The 23,204-nt window shown below is 35.9% G+C and overlaps 1 protein-coding gene across 1 annotated transcript in view; it reads left to right on the top strand.

Annotated features, from left to right (window-relative positions):
- Positions 1-23,204, top strand: part of EYS (eyes shut homolog) — a 797,046-nt gene that overhangs the window by 639,402 nt on the left and 134,440 nt on the right. The window contains exons 36-37 of the mRNA XM_030490420.1: positions 1,609-1,773; positions 10,037-10,190. Of these exons, the coding sequence (XP_030346280.1) occupies positions 1,609-1,773; positions 10,037-10,190 (319 nt within the window). The remainder of the gene's footprint in view (positions 1-1,608; positions 1,774-10,036; positions 10,191-23,204) is intronic.

Genomic DNA, 23,204 nt, shown 5'->3' on the forward strand with positions numbered 1-23,204 from the left:
GGGTATTTAAAAGGTGCTTCCACTATATGCAAGATAGAAGACAAAAAGACTCAGTGGAAATTGCTACAGGTATGCTTGGGATGCTGGGGTTCCTACATGCTTCACTGTCTCGCCATATGCTGGGCTACTTGCTTATCTAATGCTTGCCACTGAATTACAGTTTCACGTCCAGACCTTCTTTTGGAATTGTGTTCTGATTAGTGTATTACTTTATTCAGAATTATTTTTTTATTATTTGTCAAGATTTAAAGAACAAGAGAATATGCGTACTTTTAAAAACAATTTGTAATTATGATCAAAGTTACAAAAGGTAAAACAAACTTGTATGATTAACAGTAAATATTGTCTCTGGAAAAGAGTGCTCTGGAGAGTTTTCATGGTAAATTTTCCTGTAGAGAAGATGTCAGAGCATGCTCCCTGAGGCTGGGAAGTTCTTCCCTGCAGGACATGTGGCTACCCAAACCTCTTCCTCCTCTGCAGTACAGGGCATAGAAAGCACAGCTGAACTATTGAATTGTGGTGGAGTGTTTTTTTTAACGAATGCCCTTCAACACATATTTGTTTAACTTAGGGTTGCATTTTGTTCTTTCTTCTTGAATCCAATAAAAATTGTGTAGAATAAAACATGGGCAGATTTCATAAAGAAACAAAAATTAAAGGGAATAAAAATTAAAAAAAAAAAAAGAATATCCATGTAGTAGTCATGCCTATCTGTAATCATCAGACACAAATCCATTGTATAAATTTAACTCATTCAATTAAAAATTTCTTTACAAAAATATTACCTGAACTCAGACTGCTTTTCTTGTTCCTCATTCTTTATTCATATCCCTAGTGATGAATGTGGACAGTCTTCAAGGAGTATTGCTTAAATAGGATGCTTAAGGCATCAGGAAGACTTTCCACCTAACCTCAATTAGTCTTACTCTTTTTTTTCTTGCTTGAATGGTTATTATTATCACAGCTACAGGAAAAAAAAAACAAAACAAAAAACAAAAAACAAAAACCAAAAAAAAACCCGCAATACAAAGCATAATGACAAAGATAATGAATGCGATAAATGTTGCAAATGTTAAGCCTTCATAGTGAAAAATTTTCTCTTGTGATTATTCATTTTCAAGACAGGAGTAGTGTAATGGAATAATGTATATGCCACCCAATGTCATCCTCATCGTAATTTCAAACCCAGAATATTTGAGTATCTTCAAAATGAAGAAAACCTGTGTTTCTTGTCTACAACTACAAACCAAAAGTACTTCACAGGGATGTCATGGGACAAAAGTTCTGTGCAGACACATCTGTAAAGATGAAAAATTGTAACAATCTTTCAAACTTTATTGCATTTTCTGGGAGTATTCCCTCTTAAAATAGTCTTTCCACTTCTGGCAATATGCAGATGCTAGAACATCTTCATTTTCTGCATATTTAACTTGAATGTTTGAAATTAAATAAATGTATATGCATGCTTTGCAAATAATGTAGTTGATTACACTATTCACAGGTATGCAGAAGAATTAATATTTTAAGTGTGCTTTGCTGATTATATTTAATTTTATTACTTAATTTTGTAATAAGTTAATAAAATTAGCTTTTGGTTATTCATTACAGACACAGCACTGTTTTTTCCATCCTTCACTGGAAATTCTTATTTGGAACTACCTTCTCTGACATCTGTATCTGAGACCAGGACTGCATCTGGGCAGGAAACAAGCAATCTGACGACTCTGTACTTGGCAGTGAAAACAACTGCTCTTAATGGCACAATTCTTTACAGTAAGTACCAATGATACTTGAAGCTAAGCATCAGTTTTAGCTCCTTCAGGTCCTTATTAACTTTAGTGTACATCATCTGGCATTTCCTATTCAGCTGCAAAATGAGTCATTAAACTGCAGTAGAAGCCTTTTGGTATTCTAATGCGTGATGCATTATAAAATTTGAACCATCGTTCTTTGTGTTCCTCTGGAAAGTTCTTTAATTTATGACTCATTGAGCAAAATAAACTTACAAGTGAAAAAGATGCTTCCTGACAAGAAAGAACATAATAAGCATATGACTCCATTGATAAGTGTTACAGCTCTAAAATACAAATGTCGAAGAAGTTTTGAACAATTTATTACAGAAAACCAGCTTCTCCGTAGTGAGGTTGAGACTCACTCTTTATTATAATCGTGAGACTCACTTTTTATTATAATCGTGATCTTGGTTCAATATATATTTTGATTTGAGGAGTATCTTAATTTCTGAAAATTTGCCATATTTTGGATTTCACAATTCAGAGGATCCTTTTCTGGTCCCCAGAGAGTACGCTTGCAGAGTTAGATGTTTGCTTGGTAATGCCACATCAAGAATGTTCCTTCTTGCCTGCATATTTCATTCCTGAGTATATGGCATGAACTTCTGAGACAGTATGGTTTTTCACTGGGCAGCAAGAGAAATAGGCTTCTCTGCCACTTGAATATTTCGTTATATATTTTATCTTGTAATTTCTATTCAAATGGAAAACCTGGAAAATGAAGTGATTTCTTCCCAAACCCAGGAAGAGCTAGAAAAATATGTTTGTGCAATCCATGTGATAGATTTACTCCACAAAGGCAAAATCATTAGGAGCATTTTCTGTTTGCAGCATCTTCCTAAGGCTTTTCTACACACAGAAATCTTGATTTAATATAAATTATTTTGATTTATTTTTGTTATTTATATATTAATATGGATGTAATATATATGAATTCACCTGCGCTGTGTCAATATTTATAAACCAGGTTTAAAAGTAGTATAAGCTCCATGGTATTATTTAATTATGCTTTCTTTAGATGTAAACCACTGTAGCCCAAATTGAACATTTATGTTTACTGCTTTTCAAAATGCTATCTCAAATCCTATTATGTTATAGCTGGGCTGTTACTGTAGCTGCCTAAGCTGCATGGCTGTAAAGTTTGCTAAAAATCATGGATAGGTGGCAGTTGTTTATCTTGAAGTGTTTTATACTTGTTAGTTATTTCAATTTGAAGAGGAGTTATTTGTCCTTCAAGAAGATTTCAAGGAGGGTTATTGGAAGTACTTTGAATATATTTGCCTCATCACTGCAAAGCAGTTGGTTTCCAGTCAGAGTTAAAGCTCGCTGTCTACCAATAAGCCCTGAGTAAGCATGTCTGTTAAGAAGAAAAAAAAAAGAAAAAAAATCCAACATGGAAGCTCCTTTGCTATTCTGAGGAGGAAGTGGTGTTTTCCGAAACACCAGTGTACTGTACTCCTACAAGCAGAGCCAAATTTGTTTCTATCACTACTTGTTGGAAAAGTAGCAAATTCATGATGCCGAGGAGGGATGGTCATTGGCTTTGAAACAGAAATTACAATGCTGAATGCTGTTTGTTTAGTTTGCAACTCAACTATTTTACACAGAGAGAATTTGCCTATCTTTGCAAACATCAAATTTGCAAAATTTGTAACTGAAAATCAAATTCCAACTCTTTCACTCTCTATGTTTTCCAATAATTACAAACAAATATGTGGATGCCTTCTTTGTGCACTGTGGGAGAACACCACAATGGACATAAATGACTGTTGTATTACACTCCTTAATTTTATTCTCTGTATCCCAGTGAATCTGCTTCTACCATTGTTCTTATATATATATAAAAAAACCAAACTCCACAACCCAAAACTGATTTAACAAAAATACAGTTCCCTTATGCTTAATTCAGTTATATGCATTCAAATACTGGATAATTTTAGGTACATTTTGATGTTACTTTGTATTCAATTAGTGCAAAATAAACCCCACCAAATTAGATAGAGGGACTGCTATCTATGGATAGAGTGTGAGGAGCTCTTTGAATTATAGCCATGAGCAGGTTGAAAGCTTATGGGCAAGCACTAGGGACCAAGGCAGAAAAGGGGATCTTGTGGTTGGTGTCTGCTACAGGCTGCCCAATCAGTGGGAGACTTCTTACTCCAGCTACAGAAGGCATTGCACTTGCAGTCTCTTGTCATGCTAGGGGACTTCAACCACCCTGACAGCAGCTGGAAAAGTAGCACAGCAAGCTGTAGGCAATCCAAGAGACTCCTGGAGTGCACTGAGGATAACTTCTTAAGCCGGATAACAGACAGCACTAGCAGGCGGAATGCAATACTGGACCTGATGATCACCAACACAAGCGTGCTAATCAGTGATGTCAAGATTGAAGGCAGCCTGGGTTGCAGTGGTCACACACTGGTGAAGTTCACAGTCCTGAGGAATATGGGTCAAGCAAAGAGTAAAGTCAGGACCCTCAATTTTAGGAAAGCAAAATTCCAGCTGCCCAAAGAATTAGTAGGACCCCCTAGGAAACTGCCCTCAGGCACAAGGGAGCAGAACAGAGCTGGCGGATCTTTAAGGACACTTTCCATAGTATGCAGGAGCTCTTGATCCCCAGATTTAAGAAATCTGGCAAGGAAGGCAAGAGACTCATAGCTGAGTCAAGATCTGCTGGTCGAACTAAAGAGCAAGAAGGAAATGCATAAGAAGCACATGGACCTGTTTGAGTGGGTCCAGAGGAGTGATTAGAGAAAATGGAGCACCTCTCCTATGGAGACAAGCTGAGACAGTTGGGCTTGTTCAGCCTGGAGAAGAGAAGGCTCTGGGGAGACCTGTAGCATTCTTTCAGTACCTAAAGTGGGCTTCCAGAAAAGATGGGGACAAACTATTTAGTAGGCCCTGTAGAGAAGGAACAAGGGATAATGGTTTTAAACTAAGAGGGCAGACTAAATATAAGAAAGGAATTTGTTATGATGAGGGTGTTGAAACACTGGAAGGGGTTGTCCAGAGAGGTGGTAGATGCCCCATCCCTGGAAACACTCAAGGTCAGATTGGATAGGGCTTTGAGCAACTTGACCTAGTTGAAGATGTCCCTGCTCATTGCAGAGGGATTGGACTAGACGACGCGTAATGGTCCCTTCCAACTCCAACTATTCTGTGATTCTACATACATTCTTTTCTAGATAAGGTACTCATCCTGAATCTAATCTCATCTTGTTATGACAAGATTTTGAGGTGTTTACAGAGATTTTGTTACAGCAGAATTTGAGCACTTCACATTCTTTGTCTTTGCATTTCTAGAAAGGTAGAATGATATTAGCGCTTTCCAGTTACCCATATCTGAGACCTCCATTGACCGTGTCACAACTCCCTTGTTGTCCCTTCATGAACCCAAACAGATGGAAGAAGGGAGGGTCAGGATGCAGTGTATGAGTTCAGTTCTAACCCTGACACTGAGCTGGGGCAATTCCAGGAACTTACGATAATTTTTACATGATTTCTAGCAGATGTTTTACCCATGTTTTCTTCGTTGGTTCTGAGAAACCCATCATACGTGCATCTCTAGTGTTTTATGAATGAGTACAATATGCATATACAGATTATCCTGAATTTTGTAGTTTATTATTTTTGTATGCAGGCACCAAACTCTTCTGTCAGATAAACATAATACCATTCATGACTTCATATGCTCCCTCTGTTCTTCCTTTACCCCTGTTTTTTGTTCCTTGCTCTGTCTTCCATTTTCCCTTCTAACAACTTCAATAGAGAAGCTGCTGTTGCCAGCTGTGCTCCTTTTAATAGTAGTACAACTCCTGCTTCTGCTTCTGCTGCTTTTTTGAAGCTGTGCTACTATCAAACAGCCAAGAAATGAACTGTCAGCAGAAAGTCTTGAGGCTATTACACTCACTAGGTGCAAGAACTACAGAATTACAAAAAAGAGGTAATGTTCCTGACATTTTCGTATTCCGTTAATATACAGATGTTAACAATAGCTCTGTGATTAAGGTTGCAACAAGTTTCACACATTCAAAAAGCAAAAATCTTCTGTCTTTGTCAAAAACATTTTTAAAAATAAGAAAATCACAGTGATCTGCATGTTTCAGGTGTATTTTACTAGAAAATAATTACACTTTTTTTTTTTTTTAATTATTCCACTTTCAGATCTTTCTTTTTACAAGAACGCCTGATTTTACCAGGTGGTGATGAGGTTACATCCTTTTCTCTAGCAGATAATTAGTAAACATTTTATTTCTGAGACATCTCAGACAAGATGCTTTTGCTATACAAATGGACTAGAATCAGAAAGAGTGCATAAGAATAATATTGAAGTCAGAATCTTAAGGGAAAATATAAAAGCATTAAAACTTGTATCTATTTTTATGTAGTATACCACCCAGTGAGAATCAAAAAGGTGATCTGTGCCGCCTTCTCTTGTTCATATACATGCACCTTAAAATAAAGTGACCACTTAGAAGTACTGATACATTGTTTTAATAGCTTTTAGCAGTTAATGTAAATACCCATATAAAAATATAAATAAGAAAACTAAAATATGTATATACAGAAAACAAGCCTTCTTATAGGCTATCTAATAGGCAGAATAGAAGAATCAGTAACTGTGCTGGGCATGTCACTTTACTAATTTGCACTATATTGCTGAAAAGCATATTCCTATTTAACACCTTTATTAGCAAGGATTTTATCAATGGTTGGTTAAGAATAAGAAATACTAAGGTCTAGCTTTTTTGTAGAGGCTGACGAAAATAGATTGTTGAAAACACGGGGAAAGAGATAGGATATAAGTTTATATCCTATTTATAGAAAATTACTACATGTATCAGAGGCAAAGAAAGTAATCCAAGAAGAAATGGTTTGCACATCATTTTTTATAGATTATAAACCATCATCTGTTTTAATACAAAGACAAATCAACTTTCCTTCTTAATAATCATGTGTTCCCTAATTATTTTCAGTCTGTATTTAAGAAGAATAAAAATGGTAACAGTCACTGGACTAAAAATGTCTGGACTTTTTGTCTGGACCTTGTCTTTAAGTTATTGGTAGAATGTGAGGAGATTTCTCTTTAAATATGTCAGGAAAAAAGTTTAAAAATATACACAGTTATTACGTTTGTGCCAATAAAGATTAGCCATCATTTGAGAAATATTTCTTTGTTGAATACAGTATGCATTCTCACCATTTTTTTTATTCCATTCCTTCATGATTTTACTTGTTTGCGTGATTTAATTTCATCAACATATCAAAGCAAATTGTGACATTTAGCCACAAAGCAAAATAAATTCAAGTAGTCATAAAAACCCTAATATGGTTATAAAGTTTCACTTCATCATTGTCACTTTTAACAGAGTCAGCATAATGCTGTTCACAATCCCTTCAGGGACAGATTGTTTAACTTCTAGTATATATGGTAGTCTGTAACTTCTGACAATTGGATTTCGGGTGGCCCAGCCCATGTTTATAGCATTCCTTAAGGACACCAGCTCCTTTTTCATAAGTAATGCTTTCAGAAGCTCTGTTCCCCAGTTCTACTTATATGCTACTTCTCTCCTAAAACTGAAAATGGTCATTTAAGGCAATTCGGTCATAGTCTATTTGTCTGTTATTTCAGCTAGCCTTCTCGAGCAGAGCATTTCACAGTATCCTTCCTCTGTGTCAAAATGTTTTTGCATAATAAAGCTTCATGCCATTCAATGTAGCTTACAGATTTGCTTATTGATAGAAATTAGAAATGCATGGAACAGCATGTGCAAGAAGGGGAGAAGAAGATAAGTAAATGAATGATGCAGGATGTGCATATATCAGTTATGCTGGGGTTAAAAGGCAGTGACTTTTTTAACAGTGCAATACATCTTGAAAGAGAATTAACAGACTGTTGTAGACGGAAAACATAAAAGCCAAAAGCATAAAATCCAGTCAAATTAAAGTATCTTTGGAGTTAATTAGGTATTCACAATACAAAATATGGCCAAGCATAAAAGACTTTCAGAGGGTCATCAGGATTTGTAACAGATTGAAGAAATGCTGTGTTGACTAGAAAGCTGCTTTAAAGGGCAGAGTTTACTTTGTGTACTGCTTTTCCTATGAATTATGCAAAAGCAAATGATTAGGAAGTTGCTAGCACCTGTTTCCCCTCTCTATCTGCTAAAATGTATTACCTTTTCCTTTCTGTTTTGTCCTCCAAATTAAAATTGGTCATTTTGTCTTAACAAATCTGTAGGTTTTCCAGCAGGGAGCTGTTCCAAGTACACCCACATTCTTTCTACCTTTCTGAATAAAAATGTTAAGGGATGTTCTAAGCTGTGTTCTCCAGCAGCTCCAGGTCTGGAACTCTCTCCTGCCCAGCCACTGGAACCCAGCCCAGAGACTGGGTCTCCATCCCAGGCTGATTGGCATGGCTGCTGCTTTCCCATTTGCAGTTTAAACCACGCAAAGTTCATCACGTATGCCAGAGACACAGGCATGCTCACACATGCAGACACACACAGAACATGACACAGCTGGCTACACAGGCTGCCACAGGCAAGGCACTGCCTTCAACAGCATGTGTCTAGAGGACTCACAAAACATGGCTGTAGAAAGTCAAGTTCTCTTCTCTCTGGCTGGTAGAGATAGAAGTTCACTAATGAAGGCATACACATGGCACTTGCTAGATTTAAAAGGATGTGTGCATGCATGGATTGTTCCTCCGCAGTTTCCTGTTTGCATAGCTCCAGCAACACAACCCTCCTCAGTATCCTGGACCCCCACGTTTGCCCTTTTCTCAATTGCGAAGTCCAGGTTAGCACTCTTTGAAGTGATGCCTGAAGTTTCATGATAGTCCATCCATTACTGTGACTGACAAGACTGGTTACTGTTCATTGCTTCTGTTACTGTTTTCTATGACAGTTTGTCACATCTGAGTTTTGCTTATTGCCTTCCCTTTTCCTTATCATCCCGTTTTGGCAGAGTCCTCAATCAGATAATCTTACTGAAATAAGCATTCCCACACTCTGCATGCCCATACCAGTTAGTGTAAACCAGCAGGTTTGGTTCTTGTTACTATCTCCATTTGTTGGTCAGGTTTGTGCCTCTATGTGTTTTGGTTTTCTCCCTTTTCCTTATCATCCTGTTTGATAAAGTTGTTGATCAGATAATCTCAAGGAAGCAAATGCTCTCTCCTGCCACATACCTTCATAAAGAATTTATTTGTATATTGTATATGTTTCCTTTTTTCTCAACTGAACTACAGATAAGCTGGAGAATTGGATACAGGTAGGATTCTGGAAGTTAAGAAGAACATAGTAACCTTCTGCTCAAACACTACCGAAAAAAATAAGCAGTAAATTCAATTTCATGACCTAGCTATTGTGTCTTTTTTACTTCAGTTAAATATAGCAAAATGTAGAGCAAAGAACAGATTAATATTTTAACAGTTTGTCTTAATGGGGAATAAAAATCCTAAACAGGAACTGTGTCTTACCTTCTATGGGAAGTAAATACAGTTAAATTCAAAGGGCAAATTCATAAAACATTACCCATCCAAAATAATTTGCCATTGTAGGTGTCATCAATGTGACATCCATAATTTAAATAGAAATATTTTGCTGTGATCTTTACAATATACTATTCAGTGGAAGTGAACGAAGATTGAAAGATTTTTTTAAAATATCTTTTTATTCTTAGTTTGAACTGTGCAACTAACGGTATGTCTGAATTTTTGTGGATAACAATTATTCTTATCGAGTCTGACGTATCATTAATTGGGAAAGGTGACTTGTTCATGATCTTTACAGAGATTATAAGAACAGGGAGATGTTCTCTTATAATCTTTGTTTTCTATAATATGGTTGAAAAGCTGAATGAAATAGTAAATCATGATATAGCCTTTTTGTGATTTGTTTTGGGTTTTTTGTCTCACCTTTGTCACCTTAATGATACTCCTGGATATAGAGAAAAGTTCACCTTCAATTAATGTAAAGATCTCCATAAGGTTTATGCAACTACATTGGTCTAAAAATAAATTCTGTCGTTTGGTTATTTTCTTTTACTTTGTTATCAGCTGTTGATACAGAGTTTACTTTTATTCTTACAGTCACTTAAGCAGAGTCCTGTATATGGATAGAAGACTGCTCAATGTCACACAGGCGTTAGGACTGGTGATGGCATTCCAGTAGTGAGGAATAGTTTAGGAAGGTCATACAGTTTCAGAAGTGTGACTGTCTCCATTTTTGTTTTCAAAGCTAGTGAAAGGAATTGTGGAGAACAGTTTCTTCACTTGTATCTTGTGGAGGGAAAACCAACAGTTCGATTCAGCTGTGGAAACTCTCAGAACATTCTGACTGTATCTGTCAATCAATCCATTACCAACGGTACACTCATCCCTATCACAATAAGGTAAGAACTTACTACTGTGTTGCACTGAAGAGTTTTAGTCATATATATATTGAGCAATAAAGTGCGACTTCACTTCTTTTTTTGACAATAAAAAGACAAGTCATATTGGAAAGCAAAATTGTATGCGTATTTGGAAACCTTTTTCATAAGGTAGTCTTCTTGATTGAAAATACATTCTAGTTCACACAGATTTAGTCCTTTGTAGAACTTATGAATCAAACTTCAGACACTTCTACAGATACAGATGAAGTCAGTTTGAGAACTGAAACAATTTAAACATAACATTGGAGGTTACAAATTGGCAGCTCATAATTTCTGCTTATTAATTTATACTTTGAACAAATTAGGTTTGTCATCAGAATTCTAGTGATAAATATAGGACTAATTTATTTTTTAAGATGAAAAATTAAAAATGGGCATGTTAACAACATCTCAAAATGTAGGCCAGACTTGATGATCTAAAAGGTCTTTTCCAACCTAAACAATTCTATGATTCTATAAGCTGTCATAGCTATGTATGCAATTGTACTGTCAGCAGTATACAATGGTGGCTGACCAGTAGTGTTATTTTTAACCTAGTACGCATAATAGTTCACAGAATGGTTAATTTATAATTTTAGAAAAGATATTGGTATCATGCCTTGGTAATGGTTTAACTCCTTTTTCACTCTTATGAATTTCATATGTGCAAGTTTGGAAAAAGGTAAGAATAAAATATTATAGATGTGTTATATTAGTAAAGTATTTAATGTTTATCTTAAAAATGTTTTAGCAATAATTCTGACACCCATATAAATTTTAAATTTACTATGATTAAGATATTATTTTATTTATTAAATAGTTAAAATATCAGAGCTAATTGGTGCACCTGAATTATAAGCATTTGTGATGTGAGGGAACTTGTTGCAAAAGTTATTAAATTAAAGGTAGTTTCAGATAGGACCAATTTTGCTGTAACAGGAGACTGCAAAAGTTACTCTGAAACATGCACATCAGAGTTCTCAAAATTACCTTTTAACTACCAAAACAGGAAAGTAAAAGCATCATCTAAAGATTTTTGTATTTGCCTTCTGAGCTTCAGATTCTCAGTTTATTGAGTGGATTGATATGGGGAGAAAGGACTGTTTAAGCTTTTTTTGGCTAGAGTTTATGCTCACCCCATAAGCTTTACCATAATCTTTTAAAAACAAAGTTATTAGAATGTAAATATAAAACCTCTTTTTGGTATATGGAAGAAAGAAAGGATCTACCATTTAAGAAATTGTTTCATTTCCATCTTACATTTCTTCTCAGCCACAGGTCTGTACATTACTCTTATGCTACATTTGAAACAGGTGTTTTCCTTTTATTTTGTATTAGCATTAATCCCTAATATTAATGAAGCAAAGTCACATAGCATACATTAAAATCTAATTACATGTTTGCTGAAAGTATATTAATCTATTTTAGGATTTTTGTAGGAATTGTAAATGTATATAAAATTTATAAAGAAAATTCTATCTCTTGCTATCCCTAAAAGAGAACAAAGATTTTTTTTCTCTTTGAAGATACTTGTTAGAAGTATAAAGCTCAACACTAACAAATAATTCTAAGTTTGTTTTTGAATCTCAAAGACTACTCTTGCGTGAGACATTGGTCAGCTAATTGCCTGCACTATATTAGCTGTGGTAGCACTGTGTCTCTGCTTTGTAAGACTGAGACATTAAAATGCTGTATAGATTTCAAAGTCTAATAATATGCAACAAATGCAGCCAAATGGCATTGAAAATATTGATTCCAGTTATAGAGTTCATGTTCACAATAAAAAAAAAAAAAAAAGAAAGAAATTATTTCCCTCGTTTTCCAGCTTAAAATTAACACCTGGATATTTATAGCTTCATTCTCCATAGTGTTACATTAAAAAGTAATGTCAGTTCAATTTACACTTTACCTTTGTTTACTGGAATTTATACTGCTATCTTTAAAACAGTGGCATATTAAATAACTTGCAAGGTGTGATTGTAGACTGTGACTGGTGGAGATTTACATGTATATGAGTTTATGGGCTTGGCCTTCAAAATGACTAGTGATTATTCTTGTGAGTCCTTCTAAAATGTAGGGAGAGCAGTATATCCTTCACCAAGCAGCAATAAAGTTGTAATCCTTCAGCAATCATCCTTAACCTCTGCCAAAGAAAAAAGCAAACTTGACAAGACATTTCTGGCCCCCCCAGGATCTTATATCATAGGCTTTAAAATACAAATCCATAACAGAACTGTTGATTTGTGTTCTCCTAGCGACTGCTGAAGATAGATAACTCTATCTGTATGTTTTACGTGCAAAATTAATGAGGGGTTTGGGAGGGTTTTTCCCCCTGTAATGCAGGAAAATACACAGACTAAAATAACTAACTTTTTCTGTTTCTATTTGAAAACACTCGAACTGGGAGACAATATTTCTGTTAAATTTGGCTTTGAATAAGTTTGTAAGATTTTATTTGACAGATATTCCAGTTCTAGATGCAACTATGGCTCCAGTGGATAAACAGTGTAATTAACACAACCAATAATGTCTATAGAACAGATTTTCATCTTCTCAAACTTTTTGTTTCTACATCCACCATGTACAGGAAACTAAGATATACCCATAGTTTACAACTGTTGCTTTCTCTTAACTGTGTGGTTAGTTTTCTTAGATATGGCCATTTCTTTCAAATCTGATGAAGATTAAATGAGTTTTAAATGCTCAGTCATTGCCTTTACGGTCCTTGTGAAATGACAGCTATATAGGAAAAAGCTATAAAACTCTGATTGCTTGCCTTTTTTTTTGCCTTGCCTATAGAAAATAGAGACATGTTTCAATGCAGTTTTATTCACTGTTTCCACTTCTGTTTATTTTAGAATTGTTTGATTTCTGGTTTTTAAAATGTGCATTTGTTTGGGTTTCACTTTTTGTGATTTCATAATCGAGATTGTATTGAACTTTTCAGTTAAAGCTTTGAGCGCATACGTGAGATGTAGTTTAGATTGCTTTTATGGATTTGTTCCTTAAAGTTATTCAAAGAATATTAGTTCAAAGACATTTCATCCTATGCATGGATTCTGAAATGTGTTTCCCTCATGCAAAAGTTGCCGTACGTTATTTGTGGCTAAAGTGATGTGACTGTCACTGGGGCCAGATGGTGTTTCTTCAATTCAGTGGTTAAAGGAAAGCAATTTTAACAAGCAAGAGATTAAAATGATCAAGTCACCATGATTTTGATTTTTCTAGATAGTGGGGTGGATTTTACCTTTTAGAGTAGGAATACCAATGATTTTTTTTAGACATCTTACACTTTTCTTCTCTAAATTATATTTTTTTAATTATATTTCCTTAAAAAGTTTAGATTGTTCTAGACAGTGATGGGGGATATGAGATTCTTTTCTGTTTGGAAGATTCTAGGCAACCATTAATGAAAATCTTGCCTATGTATTATAGTGTCACTCTTTTTCAGTTTATTTACCTGCAAAATCATCAGAATTTTGCTCTGGAATTTAACAAACATAGTACCTAACCCCACAGAGCTTTATCATTGTATTCTGTACATTAATATTTGATGTATCTTCCAAGAAAACATATCAAATGTAGTTGTTTCCAGTTTTCTGTCACACTTTAATTAGTGGTATGAATGTAAGCATTTACTCATGGTTGAAAAGGGCACCTTTAGGCATCCATAAAAGGCTTTATTTGTTAAATAAATTCTTCTGTTAATGTTGTTTGTCCAATTCTAGCCTAGGCCATGCAGTGGTGCAGAGCTGCTGAAGCTTATTATTTGGTCTTCATGCTTGAAAAGTAGATGGCACATTCTAAACTGGGAAAGTTGACAGCCAGCAGAACATGAGCCACCAGTGTGGCCAGGTGGCCAAAAAGGTCAACAGCATCCTGGCTTGTATCAGAAAGTGTGGCCAGTAGGATGCATGCAACTGGCCTTGGCCCATTGATCCAGCCTGTCCAGTTCCCTCTGCAGAGCCTTCCTACCCTCCAGCAGATCAACCCCCTCACTCAGCTTGATGTCATCTGCAAACTTAGCGAGGGTGCACTTGATCCCCTTTGTCAAGATAATTGACAAAGATGTTGAACAGAACTCGTCCCAATACTCAGCCCTGTGGAATGCCACTTGTGACCAGCTGCTAACTGGATTTAACTCCATTCACCACCATTCTTTGGGTTTGGCCATTCAGCCACTAAGCTTTTTTTATGGCAGCTATGTTAAGAGGAGAGCAGAAGTGTCATGTGCTTTGGCCATGATTTTTCTTTTTTTTTTTTTCCCTTGAACAATGTGATTTTTAAGATTTATTATTTTATTTTTATTTTTGTAATTTCTAGCTGGGTAAATTTATTATGAAATTTAATTTCCGTCAACTGATTTTGGATGGTTTATTCCAAAGGGGCTCACCACAGACAAGTTCATAGTGTATGGAGTCATGTGTCATTCTGCTTTTATCTCAAATAAAAGAACTATATCACTATAGAAGTGATTGATATGTGCTGTGTTTTCTTATTTGCAAGTAAGGAAGCTGCATTAAACGTCATTTTAGCACCTGCAAGGATGTCTAGTCCAGAAGCTAAAACAACTGATGAAAAAAAATGTTAAAGAAGGTTTAATCACTTGTGTTATTAGGTGTGAGTTTTCTTCAGTCTCTTTCAAATACGTTCATTCCTATTCCTATGTAAATTTTTAAATGTGAACTGTAGCAACAGTTCAGTAATACTGAGTAGCATAGTACAGCACTGTCAGCGGCCTTTCCTGAAGTGACAGGCATCCACACATCTTCTCACAGTTGTGGTGAATAGCACCCTCCATCATACTGATCTGGACTCTGAGTCACATATGGAATACTGTGACCTACCTGAAACCACACAGGAAACGTAAGAAAGCAAAGTATGTTTATGATATTTCAAAGATAAAAATTTTGAAAAATATACGAGGCTGCTGACTACTTATGCTATTCTAATGACTTGTATTCACTCCATCTAACCTTACCTGCTCTCAAGTTAGGTACTTAGTCTAAAGGAGTTAGATTATATAAATATGTGGATTAATGGAAAAAAAATAAAAATTCATACAGTACTCAGATTATTATTGCTCACTATAACTTTTTGCCATTCAGCTGAAAGTTTGCAGCTTGTCCTTAGGTTGTCTACCTCCATTGATATAGAGGTCAGTGTTAAATGGCAAACATTCTGAAAAGATAAAAGAACAGCTTTGCAAAACAAAAATTATTTCTTTCTCACAATCTTTTCCCCATTGATAAATCCTTCTTCCTGTTGAAATTACTGCAACTTCAAATCTACTTGATAATTCAGGATTCTGATGTTGTGATCCTTAATGGTAAAAGGAATATATTTTTTAAATTTCTTTAGTACCATGAAAAATAATAGTACAAACAGTGACAAAGTTATTTGAATTTTAAACAAATTTCTCTTTCTTAAGTCCGGGTAGTGTGGTGCACCTTCCAAACTTCAATTTTTTTAATTGAAAAATTAAATTTTGTTGGTGATTCTATGTAATCGAGTTTTGTGTCACATCTGGCATTCTGTTAAATCCAATTCTGTCTGGGGTCAAATGCTGACTTTTAACTCAAAAAGATAACTCTGAACTTGAGCTTGAAATTGACATAGTAAATTCTTGCCAGCCCTTCAGTGTCCTGAAAAAAAAGAGGGCACAATTTAACCTCTATTCCTCAAAGTATCATCCACTAGAATTTAAACTTTTTTACTTTACAGAATAAGAGATACTACAGATGACTGTATTCCTTGTAAGAAGAAAGGATAGCTGTTATTCTTACCTTTATTATTATCTGTTTTAAGAATCATAAAATAATAAAATCTGTGATTCTATATTCTTATCTGTTTTAAGAAATTAACGTACTTCATTTGTATTCCCAAGGCTGCTGGAGGGTATTTATAATTATGAGCATGTTCAGCTTAGCATTATTAAGCAAAATCAGGTAAAACAAAAATTACAGTAACTTTCGCAGTAGTTTATTTTAGATTGCCTTTACCTTTCTAGGATGAGCTAACTCATCCTGACAACTGGCAAATCCTGTTTCATTTAAAGACTTTTTTAGTATAACAACATACCATTTGAAAATCTTCACAAGAAATTAATTCTACCAATGTGTGGTTTTGTTTGCACAAGTATAGTATCCTAGGAATAGATTTATTAATAGCGTACATATATGTACATATATGTGAAGAAAGATTGTTCTGAGTTCCTTTCTTCAAGCCCATGACAGCAGGTGATCTTTGACTTCAATAAAGTTGTTCCATTTCCTAGACATTTATATTGAAATTAGAGATATATTTTTGTTTCGCATTTTGCAATGTTATTTTGTTTGCCTGCAGGTATAACTGTCTCATAACTACATAAAATAAATAATTATTAACCATAAAGACTTGAAGATTTAACTTTTCACTAATGTACAAGACATACACATTAATGTTTTATGATGGTGAGCAAAAAAATAAGTACTTCTGATGATTTCTGTCTTGTCAGGCTTTATATTTTGCATACTAACTGTTCCAGTGAGAGTGCCTGTATAGCCTGGTGGTAGAATTGAAGTTTTTTTGTATCTTTTCAGTGGTTAAAGTTAATTCCTGGCCCATAATTTTGTTGCATTTTCTCCAGTCTTCATTTCTAAATAGAGGACCATACTTGAAAATAATAATGACGGTTGATATTATCAGTTTTAACCAATATTTTTGTTATGTCTCTTTTCCCTAAGGTAAGTCAAATATTTCAGTAATACCCCTCAAACCATGAATTCCATTGCTTTCAGTTATTGATTTTAAAGAAACACCAAGTGGTTCAAGACAGCATGTTTTCTTTGTATTCTTCCTACTAGGATTGAAATGGTGATAAGAATAGGACTAATGAAGGGTGCTTACAAACTTTGTCATATCAATACTCACCTGTTTAAACAGGATCAGCTGTTTAACGACCATAGTAATTTAATGTATGTTCAGTATCTCTTTGTTGTGCATATTAAAAATATGTTGGTAATTAGATATGTGAAGCGATTGCTAAGTTTTCATGCTATAACCTTCGCAAAGCATGACTAAAGTATTTTATGATTCAGAACATTCTAATACCTTCCTGTTTAGCAAGCCCTCTTATCAAAATCGAGATGATTAATAGTTAGCGTAATTTTCAGAAGCAAAAATAACCAGAAAATCTCATTTTCCAAAGAAAGCTCTGGGATTAGTAATCACATTAAAGAAACCATTTCAATGCACTGTTGATAATTGCAATAATTATTTATTAATTTCTCAGTGACTGATGTTGCTAATAGCAATTGTTAGTTTATGTGATTTTACTGAAGCTCTATGTCACAACTTAGTGGGTCTTGTAAAGACATTGATCTGCATATTCACCAGAATTAAGGTATGCATTGTAGAACATTATGAATGCACATTTCATTACCTTTTATTTTTAGATTTGATTTTGTGTTATAATTTTAAAAATTATAACAAGTTTTGAAGAATCTCTGTGTTTCTGCAAGGGAAATAGCAAGATTAAAGTTCTAATAGTCTTTATAACACAATTCCCATTTTATGTATACATGTGCTTTGAAAATTATCTGCTTTGCCTTGCAGCGATGTTACAGTTAAAACATTTGTAAGTGTTCTTTTTATTACATCATGGAAATTCTGAACTGTATTTATCCTAAATTCCCAGAATTTTGTTAAAATCTTCAGAACTCTTCCTTCATATATTCATGTATTAAAGGAGAAACTGCTTTAATGGTGATCCTTTCAAACGTGCCATAGTACTTTTTTTTCCTCTGTGCTCCATAAAGCATTGTATTCCAAGTACTGTTGGGATTGCTTACTCACTGCAGTTTCTCTAGACAGATAGCTTCTGCTCCATGATCTCATATTATTCACTTTTTTGTTTTCTTGTAGCTAGATGAGTCTGTGTGAAACAGATAGCAAAGATTTCAAAATACTTGGCTATTCCAGCTATTCCAGAGAAGCAGCAGAATGCAGAGTCTTTCTGATCTGCTTGGAAGGAAGAACAGTTCTTTCACATACATGCTAATTCATGTTAGTTTGGCACAGCATGTGGAACTATAGCAATATAGTATGTTGCCAAATAGCCATGTCTTCTTCACAAGTAAGTGAAGTAATGATTGAACTAATTGATAGTAAATGTTTACACTGTTGTATTTGTGAGTTCTGAAGAGCTAAACAAAGAGTTCTGAAGAGCTAAACAAACAAACAAACATACCCTGTGAAGGCAAAGCAATTTTTAAAATTCTCTTTCTCAAGCCTGTTGTTGCATAAGTGGAAGATCAATATAGAAATAAAATTGGTTCAGTGTGCTTCTAACAGTTTGCAATTTTCTGCGGGTTTGTTTTAGCTGAAAGCAATAGGAAGTGCAATTTGCTCTGTAGATATTGAAAATCAGTAAAATTAAAAACCAGCAGAAAGTTAGATTTTGCATGAATGTCCAAAAAAGGAGCGGTGGAGGGAAGGGGAAGAAAATGTACGTCCTGACAAGCCAGTCTGGCTCTCTTTGATACACCTCATGAGCACTAGTAGTTGCAGAGGAATCGGAGGGCAGGTCTCCACAGACAGTGGAACAGGCAGTGAAGTCATGCAGTCCGGACTGCTGCAAGGTGAGCTGAATTTTCTCCTCTGTGCTGAAGACAAGAGAGCAGTGCTTGGCCTAGGTGATCAGCTCCTAGCTCAGCAGCAAACTTCCTATGTGGTCTGAAAGAGTTTGGTTACTCCTAGCTTGTTAGCTTGCACAGCTCTGAAGTGGGAGTAGTACTTTCCTATCTCAGAAAGATTTTCAAAAGTTTAAATGTTCTGAGGCCAAGTATTTAAACAGATTTTAAAAATGTGTCATTGAGATCCTGGTGCATGATCTATATATTATACTCTACTCAGTCCAGCTCTGTAACCCAAAATCATCGCAGAACCTCAGATATACTAACTTGAGATGTCTGTTTCATACAGTTCATTGGAAATCTATTTTCAAGGTGATGAGGGAAGGAAGAAACAGCAATAGTTGCTCTGTGGCTTATTACTATTATTTTCATTGCTATAACCTTATTTCTAACTTCTTGCTTTCTAAATGAATTGCAGGCAGATATTTAATATATAGTTCACATAAATACAGAGAAGGAACAAAATGAACTTCAGACAGCTGATTGTTTCAAAACGAACCACTTTAATTCTACCTTTACATACTGGCAGTAAGAAAATTTGGTGCTGCAAATTGGATTACTTGATTAAAGAGAGTATTGAGTAAAATTTACACATACATTTGTTAAATAGTCTTCTTGAGTAGTCAGGTCGGAGAGAGATACATCTGAGAGTGATACATGTGAGCTGCATCTTTCTGAAAGTCTGAAAGAAACTCAGGAATACAACCAAGGAAGGAAGAAGGTATTTCTCTCCCTTTGACTGAAGTACATTATGTGACGCATTTATATTCTGGAATGTAATTAATTCAGGTGGGAGAAGCTTTTTTTATTCATCTCTCCACTTTCTTGACTGTCATTATCTCTTGCTTGTTCTTTGAAGCACACATTGACCTGGCTTTTTATTGGACCATACAATGTCCATGAAACTTTCTCCTCTGCTTGCTTACTGTTGTGTGCCACTTGCCTTTTACCCTACTGTCTTTAGCTTTGTTGATCTATTTCCTATGGAGTTACTGATGCTGCTGTTACATCTATCTGTGATCACCTTCATCCAAAGATGCTTTGTCATTTTGTGACCATTATTTGATCTTGTCCTTGACATGGCTGGAAATACAGAATCAAAAAAATGCACTTGACTGGAGGCTGATTGCAGATGGAAATCTAAGCCCTGGGTAAATGTAGCAGAAACTAGAGGGCAGACACCTTCACCACGAACAGGTTAGGTGTGCAAATTTGTGCTAGTATTACATCATGCAGTTCAAAACAAAACAAGCTATTTTAAAATAGCTAAGACTAGTTTTCAAAGGCACTGCTGTCATACTGGTACTGACAAGGTTGTACAATAAGTACAGCTAATATATTTACATCCATATGTCAATAGCTTAATATTTTAGCAAAGTGCATGCAGAGTTTATAGAATGAAGGCATACTGAGTGCAGGTGCCCAGGGACTGGTAGCAGGGGCTGCCGGGCGGGCTCTGTGAGAGAGGCTGAGGCTGTGCCATGCCAGGCACAGCCAGTTCCAGATGGATCCAGCCCACCCACCGAAGGGCACGGCTGAGCCCTGCAGCCGAGGTGAGGGTCCCTCAGGGAAATGTATTTAAGGAAGGACAAACACCGCACAGAAAGATGAGGAGGGGGGAAAGGGAAGCAATCCTGCGAGCACAAAGGTCAAGAAGGAGGCAGGGAGGCGCTTCAGGCACCAGAGCCAAGATTCCCCTGTAGCCCGTGGAGAGACCATGGCAGAACAGATGGGTTCTGTTTGGTCTGTGTGCTGCAGCAGGTGGGTGTTTCCTAAAGGAACTGTCGCCCATGGAAAGCCCATGCTGGAGCAGGGGAAAAATATGACCACAACCATCCGTTCCCCATCCTCCTCCTGCACTGCTTGGGATGGGAAGATTCAGGACATGGGAATGGAATAAAGTTGAGACTGGAAAAAGGGGGTTAGGGACAAGATCTTTTAACTTTTGTGTTTGTTTCTTACCACCCCAATCGATTTACTTGGCAATAAATTTAAGTAATTAATTAATATAATTATTTTCCCCCACACCAAGTCTGTTTTGCCCATAACCTTACTTGGTAAGTGATCACCCTGTCTTTATCTCAGCTTGGGAGCTTTTTCATCCTGCTCCCCCATCCTCACTGTTATCCTGATGAGGGGGAGTGGGAAAGCAGCTGGGTGGGTAGCTGGCAGCTGGCCAAAGTCAACCCACCACAGAAGGAACTGTGAAGTGGTTTTTCTACATTCCTTGCATACATAGTTGTGTGGGTAAAACACTGTAATAAATGCGACCTGTGTAGTTTATTTAAATTGCAAATAGTGCTGCCTTGTGTAGGATAAGGTTTTATTCTTCTGTTGCTCAACAGAAGGTAAAGGTGACTATATTGTAGAATTCTTGTAGTCACATTATAAGTGTTATCATGTAATGAACATAGAAAAAGTAATTAATGTCTAGCACTACTGGTGCTGTCATCTTTCCAGAGGCATGAAAAACATCTGCTGCACTACAAGGTATTTCAGGGTATAGTAACTATTTTAACATAGTTTGTAAACAGGTTCTCTAGGTCTCTGGAAACCCTGTGCTTTACTATGAAATAACAAAACTTTATATAAAGGCCAAATCTGCATTTGAGATCACACTCCAAGCAAACTGTATTAAACAGACATGTAATATGTAGGTTTGGATTACAGTAAAATAAAATTCTTCTTCAGGTTGTAGACTGCCTTTTCTGGAGGTTTTGCTCAACTGCAGGATTGCATGTTTGCTGTAACTTTCCCCATTTAGGGAAACAGGGCGTATATAGCCTTGGGATATGTGTCCCTGTGTCTTTTTTTTCTGCAGCTTCCATGCAGTTTGCAGTGCTGGTCAGCCTTTTGCATTGGTGGTGGATATGACTTGATGGGGTTTAGTGAGAACACCAGCAACTAGGGATCTATACATCGTCACAGAAATTGTTTTATCCCCCCTACAGTTCATGTTGTCTTGTCAGAGCTGCCAGCACCCAGCAAACTAGAAGTAATGAGAGATGTGAATGTAGGAGCTATAGTGTACCATGCTGTGTTACTACTAAATTACACAGCAGCTGTTCAAAATACCTTCAGAAAATACATTTTCTCTTGCATTTGAATACATTTTATGTAAATCTGATAGGTGGTTTGGCCCCTGGGTTTTGTTCCCAGCACTTTCAGAAGCAATCTTCTGCAACCTCTTTTGTTCACCCATCTGGAAAATAACAGGATTATACTCGCAGGCCTTCTGGGGAATGGTGTAAGTTTTGCTCAATGGCAAATGTTGTGAAAAATACAAAACTGTGCACCAGACTGTGGCTGACATAAGATAAGGCATAATCTGATCATTTCTTTCCTTGGATGAAGTAGATGAAAAGCACTCTTCCTGAAGGAAGGTGTCTGTTATTTCTCTGCCGATGGCAGAGGGGTGGAACTAGATGATCTTTAAGGTCCCTTACAATCCAAACCATTCTATGATTCTATGATAATCAAGATAGTGGGTTCTTCCTTCACCTTTAACAGAAGAGAGGCATGTATTGCTTTGTTTTAGTGAATTTATTTGGACCAAATACTTACCCCTATAATCTTTCTGTAGAGTCTCCTTTACCCCAGATTGCTAACTCTATTTCATGCAGGTACTGAATCTGGCATTTCTATCGTACCACTTTGTAAATGGTGTTTCTTCAGTTCTCATGTAGAACAGCATAAGGTTGAGATATGTAAGATAAAACAGCCTCACGGTTACATGAATGAAGTTTGCTGGTTGCTTGATGTAGACAATAAGCTCAGCAGCAGCATGTTCCAAATGTGTATATATGTTTTTCAATTTTAGAACTCAGTGTGGTGATGCACTGAGGTTCTCCCAGCCAAAGACATAGTATTGCTGGTCTTGCTGAATACCCAATTCCTGCTCCAAGGATGAGGAATGCTTTCTAAGCCTGTATTATCCCATATGTTTCCTCTTAACCTCTTTAAGCCTCAGATTTAAGCCAGAAAGTTTTGGAGTTTGTTTTGTTGGTTTTGGGTTTGGTTTGTTTTTTGTTTCATGCTTTTTTCCCAAAACATATTTAATAATAGGGGAATTCTTTATTTAATAATAGAGAAACATGGTAGACATCACCATTTGGTTCATCCCTAATAAAAACTGCAAAACATCTCAGAATGCTAAAAAGTAATCCTATGGTATTCAAGTGTTCACACATTCCAACACCTACAACATTCATTAATATTGAATGGCAAATGTCTGTATATTATTGCACATACTACATTTCAACATAAAGTATTTTGAGACAATATAATACCTGTAACATTTTATTTTCCTTGTGAGTTT

Source organism: Strigops habroptila, chromosome 6 (genome assembly GCF_004027225.2).
Source record: "Strigops habroptila isolate Jane chromosome 6, bStrHab1.2.pri, whole genome shotgun sequence".
Classification (NCBI taxonomy): Eukaryota; Metazoa; Chordata; class Aves; order Psittaciformes; family Psittacidae; genus Strigops; species Strigops habroptila.